At 40.1% G+C, this 23320-nt stretch overlaps 2 protein-coding genes across 3 annotated transcripts; both read right to left on the bottom strand.

Moving 5' to 3' along the window:
• Positions 1 to 4208: 4208 nt before the first annotated feature.
• syngr1a (synaptogyrin 1a) lies at positions 4209 to 12040 on the bottom strand. 2 transcript variants are annotated; one of them, XM_065965122.1, is made up of 4 exons: positions 11609 to 12040; positions 9467 to 9704; positions 8739 to 8884; positions 4209 to 5223 (listed from the first exon to the last, which is right to left on the bottom strand). In XM_065965122.1, exons 1-4 carry the CDS (start codon positions 11708 to 11710, stop codon positions 5098 to 5100), a joined length of 612 nt encoding a protein of 203 aa, XP_065821194.1. In that variant the 5' UTR covers positions 11711 to 12040; the 3' UTR covers positions 4209 to 5097. The 2 variants fall into 2 exon arrangements, with proteins under 2 accessions (XP_065821194.1, XP_020496692.1); XM_020641036.3 differs by lacking the exon at positions 4209 to 5223 and adding an exon at positions 7178 to 7578 and having other exon boundaries at positions 11609 to 12036.
• Positions 12041 to 13332: 1292 nt separating this feature from the next.
• On the bottom strand, positions 13333 to 16843 carry LOC109989326 (aquaporin-1). The gene is made up of 5 exons (XM_020641032.3): positions 16715 to 16843; positions 15441 to 16134; positions 15200 to 15358; positions 14183 to 14263; positions 13333 to 14088 (listed from the first exon to the last, which is right to left on the bottom strand). Exons 2-5 carry the CDS (start codon positions 16128 to 16130, stop codon positions 13924 to 13926), a joined length of 1095 nt encoding a protein of 364 aa, XP_020496688.2. The 5' UTR covers positions 16131 to 16134; positions 16715 to 16843; the 3' UTR covers positions 13333 to 13923.
• Between the last annotated feature and the right edge of the window lie 6477 nt (positions 16844 to 23320).

The following is a 23320-nucleotide window of genomic DNA, read 5'->3' as shown; positions in this document are numbered from 1 at the left end:
TGATTCAATTGCTCCCCTAAAACAGAAGGTTAGAGACTAGCTCCATGGTTCAACTCAGAAACCCGTACTCTAAAACAAACATCACAAAATTTTGAAAGAATATGGCGCTCTACCAAAATGGTAGAATCTTGTTTTTTCTGGCAGGTTAGTCATAATAAATATATGAAGGCTCGAGCTGCCTACTACTCCTTTTTGAAAACAAAAGCAATCCTAGATACCTTTTCAGCACTGTAGCCAGGCTGACAGAGCGTCATAGCTCCATTGAGCCTTGTATTCCTTTAGCCCTCAGCAGTAATGATTTCCTGAGCTTTTTCAACAGCAAAGTTCTAGAAACAGTTCCAGGACCTGATATTAATCTCGACTGTTTTTCGCCAATCAACCTTTCAGAGCTAAATTCAATTATTTCTGTGTCGAAACAGTCAACCTGTCTTTTAGACCCAATCCCAACCAAGCTGTTTGAGGAAGTCTTTCCCTTAGTTAGCAACTCTATATTAGATATGATCAATATGTCTTTACTGGCAGGCTATGTACCACAGTCATTTAAAGTAGTGGTAATCAAACCTCTACTTAAAAAACCTACTCTAGATTCAGGAACTCTAGCTAACTATAGGCCTATATCCAACCTTCCCTTTATCTCAAAGATCCTGGAGAAAGTAGTAGCTAATCAGCTGTGTGACTTTCTCCATGACAACAGTTTATTTGAGGAGTTTCTGTCAGGATTTAGAGTCCACCATAGCACTGAGACTGCACTAGTTAAAGTTACAAACGATCTACTTCTAGCTTCAGACAGGGGACTTCTCTCTGTGCTCGTCTTGTTAGATCTTAGTGCTGCTTTTGACACCATTGACCATCAGATCCTATTATACAGATTAGAACATTTACTTGGAATTACAGGGACTGCTTTAAGTTGGTTTGAATCCTACTTATCAGGCCGATCTCAGTTTGTACATGTTAATGATGAGTCCTCTATGCACACCAAAGTTAGCCATGGGGTGCCACAAGGTTCAGTGCTTGGACCAATTCTCTTTACATTATATATGCTTCCTCTGGGAAATATTACGAGGAAACACTCCATACAGTTTCATTGTTATGCAGATGATACTCAGCTTTATGTATCAATGAAGCCCGATGGCGCCAGTCGGTTATGTAAGCTAGAAACATACCTTAAGGACGTTAGGACCTGGATGACCAGAAATCTTTTGCTACTTAACTCAGACAAGACTGAAGTTATTGTGCTTGACCCTAAAAACCTCAGAGAGACTTTTTCTAGTGATGTGACTCTCCTTAATGACATCAGCCTGGCATCTAGCACCACTGTTAGGAATCTAGGAATTCTATTTGATCAAGATATGTCCTTTACCTCTCACATCAGGCAAATTTCAAGAACAGCCTATTTTCACCTTCGTAATATATCCAAGATCAGGAATATCCTGTCGCAAAGTGATGCAGAAAAACTAGTTCATGCATTTGTTACCTCCAGGTAGGATTATTGTAATTCTCTTTTGTCAGGGTGCTCTGGTAAGTCTCTAAAGACTCTTCTACTAGTCCAGAACGCTGCAGCTCGTGTACTGACCAGAACTAGGAAAAGGGACCACACTAGACTGCTCCCTATACAGTCTAGAATAGAATTCAAGATCCTTCTTCTCACTTACAAAGCTCTAAATGGCCAGGCACCATCTTATCTTAAAGAGCTACTAGTGCCGTACTACCCTTCGAGAACATTACGGTCCCAGAATGCAGGCCTGCTAGTGGTACCTATCAGTCTCTAAGTGTACTATGGGAGGTAAAGCCTTCAGTTATCAGGCTCATCTCCTCTGGAATCCTCTTCCAGCCGGGGTCTGGGAGGCAGACACAGTCTGTATTTTTAAGAATAGACTTAAAACTTTCCTTTTTGATAAATCTTATAGTTAGGGCTGATGCTGGTGTAGACCAGCTCCTAGTTATGCTGCTATAGGCTTAGACTACCGGGGGAACTGGCACCTTGAGCTCCTCTCTCTCTCTCTCTCTCTCTCTCTCTCATATTACTGCATGTATCTATTTGTAAATCTCAGTCACTAACCACCTACTTTCCTGTGAGCTCTTGAGCTCCCTTAGGCTCCTCGAGATCGTTGGTTGACGGCCTGCCAGAACAACCTTTTACCTGCTTTTTGTAAAGTGTCTCGAGATAACACTTATGAGTTGACGCTATACAAATAAAAATTGATTGATTGTTTGATATTAACACACACACACACACACACACACACACACACACACACACACACACACACACACACACACACACACAGTTAACATGCTGACTCAGCTCTGCTTGACTCACTCGTGTGAATCTGATGTATTTATGATCATTTAGAAAGATTCATTGTTAGAAATGATCAGTCAGACTGGAACCTGGGGGGGATTGTCAGTGTGACTGGTAAACATAGTAATCACTCTGAGTTTCACACACCATAGGACGATACTCGACAAATACACCAACTTCAAATCCTGGTGTTTTTCACCCTTGGCCCTATGTTTAAATGAATATGTTCCAAGGTGTATCTAAGATCTATTCTGGTTACAGGAGGAGTGAATGATCGCATTACATTTAAGTGTAAAGTTCAAGGAATAAAGCCTGGTCCACGCATAGGCGGGCAGTTTTCTCGACCACAAGTTCTCAAAAACATCTTCGTCCATATTAAAACACTGTTACGGCTGTCATGAGCATGCCAAGTCAAAAACGAAGACCTTGACATGCAAAACTTTTCCTGCCATTCTTCTGAATGTCCATTTCCTTTTCAAAGTTGTCCATTCAGGCGCCTCTGCTTGTCGACATAGTGGGAGAGCAACTGTGTATGTATCTGTGCGCATGTAAAGAGTCCAGTTAGCAATGTGAAAAAGCTAAGTTTTCAAAAATACCTGCTTGTGGACCAGGCTTTAGTTTGAGAGATAAAACTATACTTGGTGTCCATTATCAGTTGATGAGAGTTTTGGGGTCCAGGATTCACTATTCCTTCTTAATTTTCTGATCTGGCAATACTACCACCGAACGTCCCTGACGCCAAGCCACATCCATCGAAATGTGTCGTCCCCTCAACCACCTCCATTCTCATTCATGCACGGCCTGCTCCGACCTCCACCTCAGCGGAAAGGAAGTGTGGACAACAGAAATGCGAGGAATACAAAGGAGGAATCCTTCCTGCATATTATCCCATCTGCTCTTTTGTAAAGCGTCTCCAGATAACACTTGTTATGAAGAGCCACTATACAAATAAAGATTAATTGACTGGGAAAATACTGACATCTTTAAAAGTTGTCTTTCATTTTGTAGTACTGATATTTTGATTGATAGTTATCCCATTCATGCTGGCAAAAACTGGATATTTTAATCAGAAAAACAATAAAATAGATTTTGTCCAATCCAGTACCCGGTCAGATTAATTTTGAGAAGCGTGGCCCTGGTTGTATTAGACATTAAACATCTTCCCGCTGTTTAAGATATGTTTGTCACAGCTATTGAAGAAAATAATCAGAATCACTGTCCATGTTTGTCACATCTCTGACTGTTAGAGTCAAACCAGGTCAGATGTCCCTCTTCCTCCAGACACATTCAGACTCTAAACAAAGTGATGAACACTTTAAGCTCCAGATTTAACTTCGATTCAGTCTGACTCAGTGATTCAACTGTTAATCCACAAATACCTAGAAGATAAATCTGTCATTCATTCAAAAATGGAGACAGAGCTCATTAAGTACTACCCACACCTGAGGGGAAACACTTCATGCCCTGCATTGGCTTTGTATTTAAAAAATGAGTCTCCGTGTTATTTTGGTCTGCTAGCAAACAACAGAAAAATTATTGTCTGACTTTTAATGTTATCTAACGTTTTAACCTGGCTTCAGGCATTTAGTCAGTGTTTCAGTATTTGGCTGCATTAGAACTGTTTCCCCTCAGGTGAGTTCACAGTACGACTTGTTGTTTCCTGTCTCCATGGCGCCAAAATAAACTAAACAATTCATTCATTGTGAGTTCACTTAAATCTGCGAAAGCTGTTTCTTCTTGACTTTATGTTTCTAATAAAGACTCAGTCATATACTAATCTGCTTATCAATCACTTAACCCAAGTATTCCAGCTCTAGGTTTGTTTTTAAAGTTCAGTTTGTTGTTGGTGAGGATTTATTTCACACAGAACATTTTATATTATTTCAAGATATTTCAGTGACTGTAATGAATAAATCAAGAGCTATCAAAGAGTCAAACTCACAGAGTGTTGTGCTTTTGTCTCATTTTGTCAAGCAGTTAATAAAGTTCAGTTTAGTCCTCCAACCAGCAGGGGGTTTATTGATTCGCTCCGGTCTTGAAAAATGAAGATACTGCAAAATCCTGCAGTTCGTCGAGTGTCCACTAGAGGCTGGCTCCAGGAACACCGGAAGTCACATACACACAACAGCCAAAAAAAGCAGTTTTAACATGTTTACAGCCTGGTACAAAAAACTAAATAGGTCTGATTAGTTATTGTCATCACTGGCACACACTTTACGAGGGGTATTTTTATTTTTTAAACAGCTCTGTTTTGATTTCCAAAACAATACGTGTTATCCATAATTAAAAAAATGTAAATGTTGTAGATTGTAAACAGGAGATTTAAGATTGAAATTAGCCCAATATTGTTCAGAAGACAACAACAACAACAAACATGTTTGGTCCAATTGACTTTAATCTTCATTGTAACAACCTAAACTTATTTTGCTACTGTTTTTCTGTTGCTAACATGCTAACATCAGTCGGCTAGTCAGCCACCATTAGACCTCATTTGGCTGCTGCTAACGAGTTAAGATTATTTTGCTAATGAGCCTTGGTTGCTAATAGGCTAAAAGTAAGAATCCAGGTCTCTAACATACTTTCTACATACTGTCTCTGTTTAAGCACAAGTTAAGACGTATAGTCATTTAAATCTTCTGTAATTGGCTGTTGACAAAGAGGCCATGCAAACTGGTGGAGTGCATCATCAAACTGGCACTGTTGTTTTGTTTCAATGTTCTTAGTGTCTCTAAATATGTTATGATATCTGAACAGCACAAACAACACCTGTCTGTCACACTGTAGGCCCCGCCCATTTACTCATCAGTGGGCAGGGCTTCATCAAAAGCTTCCTGTATGCTTGGGTCGACGTACTCCTGATTGTATGTGACAGAATCGGCTCCAAGTTTGAACTTGTAGACGGCCAGAAGACACTGGATGGCCTAGAGACACAAAAAGGATTTAAAGAAATCAAACTTTGAAACTTCATCAACATGGCTCCACAACAGAGACGATTTAAAGGTCACATATTCAGCAAAAGACACTTGACCATGGTTTTCTAACACTAATATGTGTCCCTTACCTGTCAGATGTTTTTATATCTGCTCTTTTTCACTGTGCAGCACTTCAGTAAACTTAAGTGTTTTTAAAAATGGGCTATATGATTAAAGTGGACCGGATTATCAACACAGCAACAACGAGGACTCAAACAATCAAACTTTATCAACTCGGCTTCAGCAGGCAAAGGATTCAAACCTTCCACCTCATCAAAATGGCTACATGGCAGAGGATTCAAACTGTCAAGCTTTATCTCAGCAAAAAGGATGTGAACCTTTAAACTTTTAAAAAATTCATTATGTTATTGAAAATTCAAATGATCAAACTTTATTAACACAGCTTCCTCGGACACATAAAGTTAGACCGAGGTTTGGGATGTTCTTGTTTCCTTTGGATTCCAGTAATCAGTAAATAACTGATCTACGTTGATTATTGATCAAATCAGTTATTTAATGAGGAAATTGGGGAAAAACCTTTTCTGTTAAATTAACTGAATCAATATATTGTAAAAAACATAATTTCTAAATATTTTCTGTTTTAGTTTGACTGTGTGAGTTTCATCACAGTTTGTTAAGCTTGTTGTTCTCCATGGTCATCTTAAAAAAAACGTAACACATTTACATAATTAGTCAACCTTTATGAGCTGTTTGAAAGATTTACTGCCATCTAGTGGAGAGGTGGCAGATCGTAGCCCCTGAGCCTCCCTGAGAAAATAAAAAGAGCTCCCTCTAAGGTTTCAAAAATACATAATTTTTCACTTTCAGTCGATTATATACCAAACGACACATAATAATGAAGATAACGTATTTAGTTTCTGATATGAGATCCCTCTAAATTCACTACTCAGAGGGATTAAACCTTTAAACTTTTGAACATGCATTGAGGTCATAAAAGATTCAAACCATCAAACATTATTAACACTGCTTCCTTACACCTTAAACATAAGAACATAGTAATAAAGATTACATATTTAGTTTCTGACAAGATCCCTCTTAATCCCAAATACTAGATAGTTAAAGGAAGAACGTGCAACTTTTTGATCCAGTAGATGTCGCCCTTGAGCACCAGCATGAAACCAAAACAAACTGCGACACCTCCGCCGTACTGAAGCCTCCGCTCTCCTCCAGCGACACACCTCCAACCTCTCTCCACACACGTTCACACGAAGGAATTAAGCACCATTAAGCACAAGTGGTGGACAGAAATGTCTTTTGCTCAAGCTGCAATCACCTGTGGCCTGCATTTTTGTGTTAGCAGGATAATGTTAGCACATTTTAGTTAGCCTGTAGCTTCATATTGCACATACATTGACACTGAACGCCCGTGATCTAAAGATACTTACATGGCATCCAAATAAGCAGTGAGTATGTTATTCTAATTTTCTCTAGTCCTGGACTAAAACAGTTTAATACACAAAGCCGTCCCGTCCATGTAAACATTATACTATAACCCCTAACCCTAACCACGGCCAAGGGAACAACTGATATGATAGATCTTTGCTCTTGTCCAAGGTCTCTCTGTCTCTCCTCGTTGCCGGCAATGCGGCATCGCTAGCAGTGGATCTCAGGTTCGTTTATTATACTATTATATTGTATTTTACAGTATTACGTCCTATTGTTTCATCAGGTACTATTCTGCATCAGATGGTTTTTCTAATGTGTAGTATGATATCATTCAGAATCAATATGCATCAAAGTGATCGATTCAAAATGAGGTCTTTCAGTCTGAAAAAAGCAAAATTATAGGACAACGCAGAGGAAACGTGACATCACAGTGACATCAGGATGACATTAAGGTGACTATAATAGATCCTTCATGAACTTTATAAAGACACAGTGCCATAGTTTATAACTTTAATCTTCATCACAGGTCATAACGTCATTGTAATGGATCAAAATATAGGATGACATCATTGTAAATATCAGGACATTACTGTCTAATAATAATATCAATAATAATGAAAAGGAAAAACACTGCTGAGGAAAACAAACATCACAGAAGGCACTTTGGATTACAGGCACTTCAGGCAGCCAATGCTGAGAAGGAAGCAGGAGGCACGGGGATGCTGGTCTCCGATTGGCTGAAGGAGAAAGGTGAGGTTATTTGTTTGTGTGTGTGTGCATGCGTCATGGTGTGTGTGTGTGTGTGTCTCAAGCAATCGGCGGGCTGAATAGTTTGTTGTATTCTTCTTCGAATGAGACTCTCTTCAGGCGCTCCATGGACAGCAGAGTGAGACCTCCCTGTACAACACATCACGCACAATTACACAAATTACGACATAGAAAACACATACACACACACACACACACACACACACACACATTACAACACAACACAGGTCACAGAAAACACACATGAACACAGACAGAGGAGAGAAGAGTGTTAAGTCACCTGACAGTCTGTTCTCCCACAGCTTTCAATTCAATTTCAATCAGTCAGAGGTCATCATGTGACCTTTACTCATACCACTGAGTCCACATGTTGTGTGATCACATGTTGAGGTCAAAAGCTCCAGAAAAAAGAAACTGAAGTCAAAAGTTGACTAAGTTTGAATTTCCATGATGATTACTGGGAGAAAAACAGAAAATGTCTTTCCTGAATGTTTTCATCATAAACCCCCCGATGTTTTTTGGGGATTTAGAAACTCAAAATCACAACAAATCACTAATGTTTTCTTGAGATTCATCGAGTTGAGCTGTCTAAGCCAGCGTAATTTTCATTGGACACATTTTACAGTGTCGGTGTAAGGTAGTATAGCAGAACCCATACTAAATAAATTGTATTAAAGAGTTCATATTCTGCCCTTTTTGGGGTTTGTATATTTAATCTATGTTCCTACTTTTGTACGTTCACAATAGCTAAAGTTCTAAAAAAGTGTCTGCTCCTCCTTGCTCCCTCTACGCTCTGAGTCAGTCAGCTACACTCTGTTGAGCCCACACTGTTAGACCCCACGTGGGCCAAGTCTGCTCTGATTGGTCTGACGATCCGCTCTGTCGTTATTGGTCAGTTGCTCAGCACGTGTCTCGGAAATTTCCACATGAGCTGCAGGGTTTGCCACAACGAGCCAATGGGCTTAGATCAGTGATCTCACACTGACAATGACGCCGCACTGACAAATTTTTATCGAGGGGGGCTAGAACCGAGCGTTACGTGCAGCTAATGCTACAACTAACAGGAGGAGGTGGGAGAAGCCACGTTTCCACGGACTTTGAATTTTTGCACATAGATGTGCCTAAACATGCACAGGACACTTGGAAAACACACTAAAGAGCAAATAAAACCAGACAAAGAAGAATATGGGACCTTTAGATTCATATTAAACCACAGGGTTCGACAGTTTTTCAGTATGTGCTGGCTCAAGTGAGTGTCATGTGTTCAGGTGATTAGTTCAGGTACATACCCAGGAAAAAACAGAGAAGAAGCAGAAGATGATAGCAGCTCTCGCAGCATCTGCACCTTCATTTAAAGGGTTGTCTTCTTCTTTAGATACCTGCCACTGATTGGCCAGAAAACAGAAACCCAGGAACCAGACCAGAGACCAGACAGCTATAGAAAAACACAGGCAGCACCTGGTTACAAAACAGGTAAAGTATCCCAGGTAACACATACTGTACATGCATATGCTGGGAAAAATCAAAGGTTACTCGTGGTAATCAAACAAGACAGGTGAGGATTACTTCATGTTCACTATGGTGAAGAGTTCAGGTGTCACACGGTTACTCAACAGGTAAAAATCAAAAGTTACATTTTCAGCATACAGGTTAAATTAGAGACCCTAAAATTACACAGGGTTTATTCAACAGGTACATATCATTGGCCACAGATATACCAATCAAGTAAAGATTAAATCATGGTTATAAAACAGGTAAATATCACAGCCTACACATGTCAACTAAACAGGTATAAAATAATGTTACACAGAGTTTTTAAATGAGCAAAGATCACAGGTAACATATGGTTGGTGAACAGGTAAGGTTAAAAGGTTACGCATGGTTACTAATTGGGTAAAGATCACAGGATACACAAGGTTAGTAGACAGGTTAGTTCACAAACTACACGGTAAACTACCACGTTGAGATCAAAGGTTACAAGTGTCTGCAAAACTGGTAAATAATGTGAGAGTCTCACCTGACACGCCAATATCAGCCATAACAGCCTTCTTCCTGTCCTTAACGCCGCTTATTTGAGGAAAGTAGAGGTCCAGCGCCAGGAAAGCGCTGCAGCAGAGGAAACACAGAGTTCCCGTGGCGACAGAAAAGTTACAGACATTTTGGTTGCGGTTGAAGATGCAGAACTCTTCAACCTCTTCAGGACGGTTGACGTAACCCTCATTGGCAATGCAGCCGAGGATCACGATCGAGAAGAGCTGGAAAGAAAAACACAAGAGAGCTGGCTGAATGCTAACCGAAGAATCCACGCTTGGAAAAAGAAGCTAGATGCTAACACTAAGAAGCTATTCAGATCAGAAAGGTGTAAACTGTTAAAATCAATGGTTTATCAACGATAAAATTTACTTTGAAAACAGAATGGAACTGAGTTAAAATAGAAGATGACTTGAGCTTAAGGCGTTCCTAATTAACTGGTCAATATAGACCATAAATGTGAATACAAGTGGATGAAGCCTGAGTGATATCACTGCAGGGGGCTCTGGAGGCACGATGATGGTGGTTGCCATGCTGGAAATCATGTCTTATCCTAACTTATGACAGCCAAAGAGCTGCAGCTGAGGCGTGTTTTAAGCCTCCTATTAAACTGCAACAAGGCGCCCAACCATCAATCAGGTCAGTCTTGCACCTAGCTATGCATAACTCCTATCGTTCTTAGATTAAATGTGTTATAAAAAAATCAACACACTACAATGTGTGCCCATGAGGACATCAGCTAATCAGACCAAAGTTGTATTCTTGTACAAGGCTGGATGTTATTTTCTGCTGTAGAAATGGGAGTATGTACTCTGTTGATCTTGAAGCCAGCCTCAAGTGGACGCTTAATGAACTACAGTGTTTTCTACTTTCGCATTGCCTTAATGTTTTAACTCCAGAGGTTGTTGCTTGTTGGTCAATGCTACTAACATCCTTTTAATATAAACTGTCCAAACAGATCACACTGTCTATACTCAGCAAACCATTTAGTTAAAGCACACTGTCTTGTGCAATCAGAGCAGCTACAGTTTGACAAAATGAGGTCTTGTTGGAGGAGTCTTGTGTTGAGCCTCAGGAATGTTAACACCAGTCTCATGACCAACACACACACGCACTCAAACTCCAATTCACACACATAGTATACATAACATCTCAAACCGAGCTTCAAGACGACAAACCTTAACTAACCTGATATAAACCATGAAGAAACCTGAACTAAACAGGACCTAAAGGTTCAATAAACTAACCTAACTAACAGTTACAGAGCTCAACTTATATTAAGTAAGTAAAACATGAAAGTAAATAACTTGGTAAAACAAACCAGTGCTAACAAACCAAGACCAAACTAAATTCAGAATTAAAAATAATGCTAGACAAAAAGTTGCGATAACCAACTTTTAAAGTCTACGGAAGCCCTAAATGGACATAGATTCATACATTTTAATTCACTCAATTGACCCATGATTCCAGGTTGTTTCCCAAGATCTCTGATTTACGTTCCCATTATCTTGAGACAGCAACATTGGTTTTCCCATGATAGCGAGTAAATGTTTAGAAATCTTGTGTAACAACTGAACTGAACTCTATCACAGGTAACCAGCAGTTATTTAGTTAAAAAGATATTGAGAAAATAACAAAAATGTACTTGTTATCGCAGGAAAATGAAGTCAAATAAAATGTAAAGATACATTTCCTGTAAGGGTTTTCTGTACTTATAAACCATTAAAACCAACATAAATTAAGCTTTTAGTAAAATGAAAATAACTAACAAACCCAACTAAAACACTTTTAACGTGATATATAAAACAGAATAGTGAGTTATTAGCATCGGCTTAGCTAACTAGCATGTTGCTGGTTAGCTCAGAAGCCACAGCAGTTCAGCTACATCACCAAAACAAATATTTTACAGAGTGAAATTAATTTATTTCACTGTTGTGACAAGTAGCCCCGCCCACTCAGAGCACCTGGACTCAAACGTTGGGACCTCACCAGTGTGACCTCATCTGGGTTGCCTCACAGGTGAGCTTGTTTTGTCTTTCACATGAAGATTCATTCAGTTATATTTGATAGTTATAATGTTTTCCGAGCACACACATCCTGTTGATATAGTCATCGTCATCACACTCACCCAGCAGAGGATCCTCACCACCGTCTGAGGTTGCCTCAAAAAGGTCTGGGGTTCAAAAGCTCCACCTGCCTTCCCCGCCCCGTACGCCTGAAAACCATCCATCCAGTTGCCTGCCTGTTCCCCAGACCAGTTTGGACCGGCTCAGACCAGTTTGGACCTGTACAGCCCACCTCAGTCTGCTCCACCTCCACCTCCACTTCCAAGACCACCACCCAGCTCAGTCCAGTAAGTTACTACCCAAATTTAGTTGGCCCTAGTCCACTTCGGTCCAATCTGTCCAGTTACTCCAGCTTGGCCCAGTTTGGTATAGTTTAGCCCAGTTAGTCCAGTATGGTCCAATTGGGTCCAATGGTTCTCTGTACTGGTCTTTCCACTTCTCCTCTGCTGGTGTAAACTGTAATCTGCTTTAATCCTTCTCATCCCCCTCCAGGAGAGTGTAAGGATTTGTTGCCCCTGAGTGGAGTCTCACAGGCTGAAGGGTGTCTCCACCAATCACATGGTTTGATTTCTTTCATCTTAGTGCACAAGTCTCCCAGTCAAACAGAAGGAGGCGGGGTTACACTGCATGAAAGGAAGTGCTACCTGTGAGGCTACATGTAGGGCAAATTAAGCTCATATACCTTCTGCCCTTCTGCCCTTATTTCCTCCCTTATTTTTTGACTTTCAGTCTTTCTATTGAATTTCTTTCTTTCTTTATCTTTTTGCTATTTTTTTTCTGCTGATCAGCAAAATAACACAACTATCAGCTTGAATACATTTAATCTGAAAACATATTTAATCATTTTTAGTATTTCTCTATGAATAACTTTAGTATGTATTAGCTAATTTAATTATGTATTCATTTGATTAATCAAACACCATAAACTGTATTGGTTCTGATTGTCCTAAGGGTGGGCTGCAGCAGCAGACTTCACTACTGTCATGATTTGGTCTGGTTTAGTTTTGTAGTTCAGAGTTTAGATGTATTTTGCTTGTTTTAGTTCTCATTCTTTCCCAGTGTTGCTTGTTTACCCTTGTGTGTTATCTTTAGTGCTTTTATTTTGTAATTTCTTATCCTTGTGTTTCTATGTTTTAGTGTATATTGTTACATTCATGAGTTTTCTGTGTTTCTATGTTGTAGTTTTTACCCCCTGTGTATTATGTCTATAGTGTTTCTTCCTGCCTGTGTGTTTCCCTCCAGCTTTGATTGCCCCCATTGTCCTCACCTGTGTCTTGTTAGTCTCACCTGTGTCTGATTACCCAGTCTATGAAGGAAAAAAGTGAGGAGGATGATTGTGTGTTCCTTTGCAGATTGTCTGTAAAATGGATGACTATTTTCTTCATCTATCTGTATGAACTTGAATTCGTATGAGAGGGGCTGTGGTGTTGCTGTTTGTCTTTGTTATATTGTACTGTGTATAAGTGTGTATGACTGTATGTGACCCCAGCAAGACCCCCTGATGCTTATGCTGTTGATAATGGAGATCCTAATAAAGAAAGAAAGAATTGAACGTTTCCTCTGAAAACTGTGAAGAAGTGGATGGTTTCTATAGTAAGACATGGCTGACATGGTGTGTGTGTGTGTGTGTGTGTGTGTGTGTTAATAGGATCATTGTGAGCTCCATCTGTCACTGTAGAAACATTAAGGGTTTCCTTTTGTCTTTGCATTTACCAATTTTGTGTTTACATTTCTGAAACGAATAGAGAAAATAAATGAAAGTAAATGGCATCGATTGGAAGTTTTTATTTAAAATGAGAAAAATACATTTGAAAGTCAATGTTGGGTAAAGGTGACATTTTAATTCCAACTTTCTAAAGGTTTGATTTGGAATATAAATTTAAGACACAATGGTTTCAGTCATAATTTTTAAACACTATTAAAAAGATTGCATTTAAAAAAAAGTTTTAAATAGTTTTAGCAATTTACTTAAGTATAGTTATCATGTAATGACATAAATAATGTAAATATGAAATAAATATTTTAACATTTGAGGAAAAATATCTAAAAAGTTTAAATAAAAAAGTGGGTAAATATAATCAGTGAGAATAGAAACAAATTGAAAAGTAAATATCCTTAAGAGCCATTTTTATTAAATGTTTTAGTTGATGAATATAAAAAACTGAATATTGCACATATGCGGGGAGGTACACATAGAAAGATACAATTCTTAAGAAGAAGAAGGTGATCCTGTAACCAGAAAGTCTATGGAACTGCTGTTTCTACTGGAGTTACGATTATCAAGAATAAAGAGGAAGAAAAAATGGCGTCCTCCTTTAGTTTCATTTGTTTGAAGTTCTCCTTAGTGATGAAAACAAGTATGTGTGTGTGTGCAGGGTCATGGACTGTGTGACAGCGCCATCTGCTGCTGTTTCCCTGTCAACACATACAGCTGTTTTAGCTCCGCCCACCAGTCTCTCGGACGATGCCAACGTGGCCGAAGCAACAGGTCGTTCAGGAGAGCAGCAAGACACGCCCCAAGACCGGGCCCCACCCAGAACACCTGAGGAGAAACAGCCAATCAAAGCAGAGTTTCAGAATGACACTTCATGTGTCCGTGTGGTTTTGTGCGTGTGTTTGTGCGTGTGTTTCCTGACCCAGTGGTTGTTGAAGTCGAGAGTGACGACAGCTGGACCGAATGAACGAGCCGGATTCATCCCACATCCTGTCACACTCACCTTGAGAGAGAGAGAGAGAGAGAGAGAGAGAGAGAGAGAGAGAGAGTACTGTTTCAGAAAGGTGAGCATGCTACTGTTTTGGAGCCATATTCGAGAGAGGCAGGAAATGTTTTAGCTACTTGTTCATCACCGGTAGTCATCCACAGCGTTATGTCCTATTTGACTTTGGGACCATAATTTATGATGAACATCATTTAAAAATTAACTAAACAAAAGTTAAATTTAAGACCATAATCTCATTAGGAAAGTGTTTCCTGATGTTATAAATCAACTGAGAAATTGGCTCATTTTGAGGCTCCGGTAGCGTAGTGGTTAGTGTCTGCAGCCCTGGTTCGAAACCACCCTGTGGCTCGTTTTCCGCAGTTCATTCCCCATGCTCTCTCTCCCCGATTTCTCACGGCCATATCTTTCAAATAAAGGCATAAAAAGCCTACAATTAAACCTTTAAAACAAATAAATTGTTTTGTCTTCTAATCAATCCTTTGGAAAAGGTGGAGTCGCTCCCTGCTGGGCATTAGAGAGAATGCAAGTTTTAAAAAGTTTATTTTCAAAGGTGCAGCAATTTAAGACAAAGAAAAGAGACTCAGTGAGCGAAGGCCTCAAGGGGCGAAGTTTATAATAAAAAGGAGCTCTCTGTTGTCTGTTCTCTTCCAAAGATTGTTTATAAGAGAAGAGAAGCACCACAGTGCCATCACATGTTTTTCAGCTGATCACATCAATAAGACCTTCAGTAGTTACGTATTTGCGGAATTACTTTAAACATGGAAATCAGGTTTATGTCTCAGTTTTGTTGTAAATAATGTCTCATAAGCTTAAAACAGCTCATGTTTGACATAAAATCACTCCGCTGTTTCACAGGTGTTCTTCAAGTTAAGGGGGGCATGGTCTGATCAGAAATCACAGGATTTTAAAATCTGCAGCTCAGTCGAGACTTACTGCAATTAAATGACCCAGACTGACAGCCAGGCCAACCAGCATGTTTGACACCACAGCTGGAAGGGAGGCATCAACCATGGCCAAGACCACCAGGGCAAGCTGGAAAGTTGCCAGTGTTTCCACGGTGACGGCCTGGTGGAGCTGAACACCTGGAACAACCTAAACAGAACAGGCAGATTAGTTATTCAGCTCGAGTTAGTTGCGTTCCGATTCGCTGATGGGCGACCACACAGATGCTCACCTGGTTGACGGCTGGAGTCACGTCTCCAGTCAGCAGCAGCAGAAGTGCAGCAGAAGCCACGCCCCCTAGAAGCTGTCCAATCACATATAGGGCTGCCCTCCATGGGCGGAGCCTAAGGGTAAGGAGCATTACTATAGTAACCGCTGGGTTCAGGTGGACTTCCCCGCCCACGCAGAATGCTGCCATCGCAAGTGACAGACCAAACACCAGCGCCACCTGCAGACAGCTCGGAGGTGAGACAGGTAGGGAGATCAGGTGGCGATGATTACAGAGCTTGCGCTGGTTGTTGCCTAGGTTGATCTTTTCAATCAGGTTGCTCTCATTGCACAGGCTTCTTTGGATGCACATGTTGCACAGGTTGCTCAAGTTCCACTGATTGGTCTCGCTGCTCAGGTTGCTTTGGTTGCACAGGTCACTCTGATCAACTAGGTTGTTCAGGTTGCTCTGGTTACACACATTTCCCAGGTAGAACAAATTGCTTATGTTGCTCTGGTTGCCCTCAGACCTCAGATTCAGTTGCTGCCTTCCAGTGGCTAGGGGGAATGTTAAGACAGCTGATAGGCTGGCAGACAGGAAGAGGGCAGTGCCTAAGAACTCCAGCAAGAAGTGATGTAAACAAGATAGAGTCCAGATGTCAGTCAGGATCAGATGCAGGCAACGACGGATATGCATGATTGCAACTTGATTCATTTACCTGCAACACAAACCAGCAGTGGTAAGCTGTAGAGATCTGCAATAATAATGTTGTGTCATTTTTCCTTTTTATATATATTTATATACAAAAAATCTTTAAATTTCATTTTAAATGAGCTATCTGAAGAAATATGTTTTTGATGGAATATCAAACATGATATACCTGCTGTGTTATAATAGTGACCTGATGAATCTGTGCAGGACACTCAAAGAAATGTGGTTGTTATTAATCTCAGACGTGCCCGTTTGGACTGCTCTTCTTTGTTATTCTTTCCTCTTCGCTTTAGTCAAATCCACAAACTGTGATTAAGAACGAACAGAAGCCCGAGCCTCCAAAAGCCTCAAACTACTGATAACAATCCTTTTAAACAATTATCCACAAACACACACACACAGTCGCCCACTGGATTATAGCATCCGTGGCTTCCTGCACATTTACCAAAGATCCGATTTATGTAAGTGATAAAAACACGACTGGTTAATCTCCTCTCTCTGCAGAGCATCATCTGTTTGTCATGAGGCAAGCAGCAACGACGGTCCACCAGCATCAAGAAACTGGGGTGAGAAAACTTGAAACATACCCGTCAAACACAGCAAGGAGTCCAAACAGAGGCGGATCACAGCTGAGGATCACAGGTGGTGTTCAGGTGAGTCCTGTGTTTCTGCTGACTGTGCGTCTCTTATAGAGCTGAATGGAGGGGGGAGGGGGGGGGGGGGGTCTCAGCTCACAGACACTCATCTGAGAGGATGGCTTCCTGTTTCTGTTCAGTCACTGATCACAACTATATCAATAAAATTAAACACAATTTTTAGCATCTATAATAATGAAAGGAAGAAGCAAAAATAGATGTCAGTGTTCAACAGAAAAAACATTTGTACTATAGTCATTGTCTACAGTGTTACTCTAACTTTCTGAATGTTTTAAAGCCCTCTGTACCTTTATATCTTCGTTGCCCTTTTCTGCCATTCTGTACTACATTTGGTAATTTCCTCTACTGCCCTCTGCTGTTTTTATTGTGACTCCACTTTGGTGTGTTTCTTTACTGTATTCCTTGGCACTTCGATTTTACTGCACTACACTGCAGGGTTTTTTTTTTTATCACACTTCCTTTCACCGTGCTGCATTTCATTAGTTCACTGTACCGTGTCTCACACTGTAATGTTTCTTTGCTGCACTCAATGCCTGTCTATGTGTCTTTTCTGCACTCTGTTGTGTTTTTTTTATTGCACTGTACTTTACAGCTCTCTGTCTCGAACTGTTGTCAATAACAAACATTTCTTCTGTTTACTTGTATCGTGGCTATGAGGTTTTTTTTCCCTGAGGACCGAAACATGAATTCCATCAATAAATGGTCCTCACAAGTCTAGAGCTGCTAATGTGTGTGTGTGTGTGTGTGTGTGTGTGTGTGTGTGTGTGTGTGTGTGTGTGTGTGTGTGTGTGTGTGTGTGTGTGTGTGTGTGTGTGTTAGCGTTAGCCTAGATGCAGGCGCATATAGAGAAGCTTTAACCAGGGCAATAACACTGCCTGTCCTTCATACTGCAACCTGAGAGAGCTGTGTGTGTGTGTGTGTGTGTGTGTGTGTGTGTGTGTGTGATTCTGCTCTCTACTGCTCTGACATTTAAGGACAGCATTAACAACCAAATAATGAGTGAAAAATCTCCGGAAGTCGCTTCTTTTTTTAGACTAAAAGACCCCATTAGTGTGTGTTTGACGGGTCTGTATTTCAGTGTGTGTGTGTGTGTGTGTGTGTGTGTGTGTGTGTGTGTCTGTGTACAGGAGTGTGTGGGTGTTTTCCCTCCATTAACGAGGTCTCACATTTCTGGAAAGCTCAGAGATTTCTTCACTTTCACTGGGCGTCCTGAACAACCTTCAGACAAGAAACTGAACCATTTTACTGCAGATATATTTCTATCAGTCTGTCTGTATGTCTGTCCCTCTGTCCCACTAACTACCTATCTGCCTGTCTGTCTTTCACACTACCTGTCTGTCCTACTTTCTTATTCATGGCCTTATAACTGAGGAGATCAGGGCAGCACAGTGGGACCTTTCTGCAGGAAGTCGGCATGTCCTCCCTGTGCATTTGTGGGATCCCTCCAAGCTTCCTCCCACAGTCCAAAGACAAGTTTGTTAGGTCAAATTAGTAACTCTTTATTACCCATCTATGTGAGTGAGAGTATGAGATTTAGGGCACTGCAGTCTAGCACTGCTAGTTGCTACATTTCTATAGCTAGTTTAAAGGCTTTATATGTGATTTTTTGATCCAGCAGAGGTCGCCTTTGAGCACCAGCATGAAACCAAAACAACTTGCGGTGCATTGTTGTGTTAGCATGCTAATGCTAGCGATCTTTATTATGCTGGTATCTTCACACTGCATGTAAATTTACCTGAAATGAGCATGATCTAGAAACACAGTTAAGCAGTGAGTACAGTATGTTATTCTTCTTTTCTCTAGTCCCTCAATTAAACAACTTTTATACGAGAGGGGAGGAGTCAGCCGGCCGTCCCGGCGATGTAAACAAAGTGAAGATAGGACTCTGAAAACATCACAGACAGTGGGACTCGGGTGTTACACCCATTGTAGACAGTCATGACTCACAGAGTTATTTTCAGAGGATATACTGGATTTATATTACATTTAAGTGTAAAAAAATCACATATAAAGCCTTTAAAGAGCTCCACAGGCGTTCCCAAGACGGTTGTAACTTGTCCATGCACCTCTGTGACTTAAAATTTCCTTCTTCTTTTTTTATTGGTACCATAGAGTGAAACCCTTTTTTGGACTTTTACATCAAATCAAAAGCAAAGCATGGACTTCTTATTGAGAAATGGGGGATGATGCTTCTAATGACCAAAAACTGTGGGAACTCCCTTCATGTTGTCAACGTGACTTGGTTGTCCTTGACCCACCCACTCACATACACAGACCCAAACAGTCAGTTCAGTGTGTAACATTATATAGATGTGTGTGATGCCTGTTTTCACAGCGGCTTATCTGTTACTGGAAACACAGAATGGCATGTTTGTAAGGTTCGTCCATACATCAACGTGACCTCAGTGTCTTCTTATTTCATTCTCTGCTTCATCAGTTTGATCAGAAACGACGTGAGGACACATTGCTCTGACATGTTCCTGTAACCTGGAGGACTCACTGAGGTCAACATGCTCTATTTAACAACTGTTTTATGCCTTTGAAAACAAGAAAACAGAGTTTATGTCAACGCTCAAAAGCAGTCCTGCAGCTGCTACTGAGCACATAATCTTATCGTTGAATTTCATTAACACAGTTATTTTCTTAACATACATCTTCCGTCTACATTTTTCTCATATTTGTTTGTTTTTAATAAGTCGTTCTTTACTTTTCTCTTTAAATATTCAAACTGTATTTGTCAAAGTTGCATGTTTCAGTCACAGTTATAATGTAATTTCTAATCTTGATGTTTTTATCTCTCATCATTGCCTTCAAAACAGAATATATTTAAAAATGAAGACTACAGTTTTAGGTTGTAAAAGATACAAAATGTATCTAACTGCAGTCTTACTGAGAAGTGTTTTGTTGGATTTACAGTAACATGTATTATATTAGGTTTAGTAAAAGGTTTGGTGCATTGAAATATGTATTTATATAATGACTTCAATCACTTGTTTTCTTCTAACCTCTAAAATCTTCTCAACATGGCTTTTTAAAAGCTGTAGTGTTGATTCTGTCCAACAGAGGGCAGCAGAGACAGTGAGCAGAGATAAATGCTAAGTGCGCCTCTATCTCCTTTTCTTTCTCCAACTCCTCCTGCCCCCCTTTCCCCCCCCCCCCCCCCCCCTCCTCCCCTCCTCTTTGTCCTCTATTCCTTTTTCTTCTGTTTCTTTAGTTAATGTTTGAGGACAGCAGAAGTAGCAGAATCATCCATCTTGGCCCCTGATCAATAATCTATCAGCTTCAAAGTCTGATCCATTACTGAACTCACTTGTGTGAGTTGAGTGAATGAGTGTGTGTGTGTGTGTGTGTGTGTGTGTGTGTGTGTGTGTGTGTGTGTGTGTGTGTGTGTGTGTGTGTGTGTGTGTGTGCGTGTTTCTGTGTGTAAGTGAGGTCCCTGCAGCTGAAAGACAATCAGGACAGTCCCGCTGTATAGTGCAGAACAAGTGTAATATCATACGGCAGTGTTTGTGTGTGCATGTGTGCGTGTGTGTGTGTGTGTGTGTGTGTGTGTGTGTGTGTGTGGGCCTGCGTGTCCTCTGTACAGATGTAGGTTGATCTAAATAAATGTTGCTTAATGTGCTGCTTAATCATATTACAATATACACACGAGGAAGGTTAAACAGCTGGTTGACCTGGTCAGCATTTGAAGTCATTCGGTCTGAAATTGGGTAATGTAACCCACTTTAGCCTGATAGCACTGCAGGATGTGATCGAGTATGTGGCTCTACAGATGGAGGACAGGAACATCTAAACCTGATCCACTTATTTATCTCTTTAAACAATCGCTGCAGACATACCGCAAACTCATTGTTAATTCACTGTCAGCTCACTGCAGAATCATTGTTAAACATTCTTTACTCACTCTAAGCTTACTGGAAACTTAGAGCAAGAGTCACTCTTAATTTACTGTACACTCACTGCAAACTCAATACACTCACTCACTGTACAATCATTATAACCTTGTTGTGCGCTCAGTGTAAACTCACTGAATACTCACTGTAAGATGTCCCTCTACACTGACTGTAATTTCACTGCAAACACGAGAAACTCACTGTAAGCATACTGCAAATTTAATGCAAACTCACTGAAACTCAAACTAAACTCACTGAGGACTCGTTGTTAATTCATTGCAAATGTATTGTAACCTTATTGCAATTCACCCTAAGACATCACAGAGTGTAAACTCGCTGTAAATTCACCCAAAAATCTCACTGCAAAATCACTGTAAACTCACTGTAAGGTACATTGACTGTCATTCCACTGCAAACCCATGGGAAACTCACTGTAAGCATACTGCAAATGCATTGCAAACTCATGACAGAGTCACTGTAAACTTCCTGTAAACTCACTTTGAACTGACAGTAAAATCACTGCAAACGCTCTGTAAGTATACTGCAAATTTAATGCAAACTCAAATCACTAACTGTGAGAACTAACTAACTGAGAAGTTACATACTGCAAGCATGTTGAAGCTCACTGACGACATCACACAGAGTATAAACTCACTGCAAAAACTGCAAACTCACTGTAAACTCACCTTAAAAAAACTCTCAGACTCACTGTAATATCACTCTATACTCATTGCAGTGTCTCTGTAAACTTACTATAAACTAAGAGTTAACTCGCAGCAAACTTGACCTAAAGACGCTGCAAACTCGCTGTAACGCTGCTGCAGACCAAATGCAAACTTACTGTACACTCACAACTGTTAACTCTAAATTCAGAAAAACAATGCTGCATGTTTTTGAATGTGTTTTGTAACTTTTGTTGTGAGATGATGACAAGCGGCATGTCATCTTTTGCCCTGTCCAATGTAGACTTACTGCTGGGTCTATGTAGGTATTTACTGAAGAAACTCTACCATTCTAGTCCATGAAGAACACAAAGTTGTCCAACCTGACTCTTCATTAACAGATTTTCCTTCTCCGTGTAGTAAAATCTGTGACCTTGCTCATACTGTGTGTGTGTGTGTGTGGTCCCCAGAGGACAGGTGAGTCTTCCTCTTTGCAGGTAAAAAAAAAAAAGGTGCTGCTGTGTCTCTGGAGAGCCGGATGAAGAAGGAATGGAGGATAAAAATAAAAAGTGGACACCTTGTCGGAACAAATTCTGCCAGCGGAGATCCAAACAGCTCTGGGATGTAAGCGCTGAAACGTCTTCTGACAGCTGCTCGGCTCGTTATAGCTTACGGCTCAGACTTTAACGCTGGAGTCATTGCATCACCCGAGTCGCTAATGAGACATTTCCTTCTCATTAACTGAATTCTGATTAAAAATGTGAGGATGCAAAAGATGACCTATACGACAATTACACTTCATGTTTCATCAAGAATATTTCTGATGTTTACTTAAGATCTGTACAGACACTGTGCTAACACAAACCCTCAGCAGGAACCTTCAGGCACAAACAGGCCCTGACCTTCTGACCTTCTGACCTCAACACAGCAGACAATATATCTCACTATCAAATTAGGAAGTATTTATTCTGCACTTTAAATGGAAATTAAAAACATTTAAAGGAAGAATGTACAACTTTTTGATCCACTAGATGTCGCCCTTGAGCACCAGCATTTAGAGCAAGCCTCAAGTGGACACTTGAGGAAGTACAGTTTTTTGGTACTTCCACTTTTGTATTAATTTTACAACACAGGGGGTAGCTGCTTGTGCATGCACAGGATAATGACACACATCATGTTGTGCGATATGGGTAATGTACAATATGTGTGGCGGTGTCTTTTGGTTTGAATTGGTATGTTGATGTGTTTGTTTCTATTGATTTGATTTATTGATTCCAATGTAGAGGCAGCTGAATGTTTGCAGCACTTGGAGTCCAAGACAAATTTCCCAAAGGGGAAAATAACGTGTATTGAATCGTATTGGAAGTATGGAAGTTTCTGCAGATATTAGCTTTCTAACATGCAAAGACATGAGAACATGCTCTGGTTGTCCTCAAAGCAATCAAAAGAATCCAGACCTTGGAGTGCAGCTTGGGGTTGGCTTAAGGTGGCTTGACCTTGATCTGTGGAGCTCAGCCTGGCACAGAGAAGAAGAAAAAGAATAAGAACAACAATTAACAAAAAAGGAAATATTCAGTTTTTCTTATGAAAAAGAAAAAAAGCAAAGTCTTAATCAAACAGCTAAAAAAATCTAACATCTGACTGAAGTGAAAAAAACATGACTATTTCTTTAGGACAAGACATTACTTTCTTATATTTTAGTATATTTAATTTGAAATTAATTTTAAACAAACCTGAATCCTTGTATTCTGAAATGCAGTCCTGGAAAGTTTGAAACACACTGCAGGTGAATATTTACTGACTGTGTGAACAGGAGGATTTTATGTAACCATGGTGAACACCAAGGCAATATAAAAACAGAATTATTTTTCAAATTGGCAGTTTTCTTTTGTGATGTTTTTATCCAGAAACTGGCTTCAGCTGCTTTATTTGTCTTCAAAACATAAAATGCCACAATTTAAGATCAACCTAAGATGTAAAAA

Source organism: Labrus bergylta, chromosome 16, assembly GCF_963930695.1.
Source record: "Labrus bergylta chromosome 16, fLabBer1.1, whole genome shotgun sequence".
Lineage (NCBI taxonomy): Eukaryota > Metazoa > Chordata > Actinopteri > Labriformes > Labridae > Labrus > Labrus bergylta.
This window is presented reverse-complemented; position numbering and strand designations above follow the sequence as displayed.

Bases quoted from the DNA above. Each gene is read 5' to 3' on its own strand.
- syngr1a (XM_065965122.1), bottom strand. From the start codon at position 11,710: ATGGATGGTTTTCAGGCGTACGGGGCGGGGAAGGCAGGTGGAGCTTTT. The intron at 9,705-11,608 runs GTGAGTGTGATG...TTTTCTTTCCAG, and splicing joins TGGTGAGGATCCTCTGCTGG to CTCTTCTCGATCGTGATCCT. The intron at 5,224-8,738 runs GTATGTACCTGA...TTGTGTCTCTAG, and splicing joins TCTTCTCTGTTTTTTCCTGG to GCCATCCAGTGTCTTCTGGC.
- LOC109989326 (XM_020641032.3), bottom strand. From the start codon at position 16,130: ATGAATCAAGTTGCAATCATGCATATCCGTCGTTGCCTGCATCTGATC. The intron at 14,264-15,199 runs GTAAGTCTCGAC...CTCTCTCTCAAG, and splicing joins GTCTGGGTCATTTAATTGCA to GTGAGTGTGACAGGATGTGG. The intron at 14,089-14,182 runs GTCAGGAAACAC...GTTTCTCCTCAG, and splicing joins TCGACTTCAACAACCACTGG to GTGTTCTGGGTGGGGCCCGG.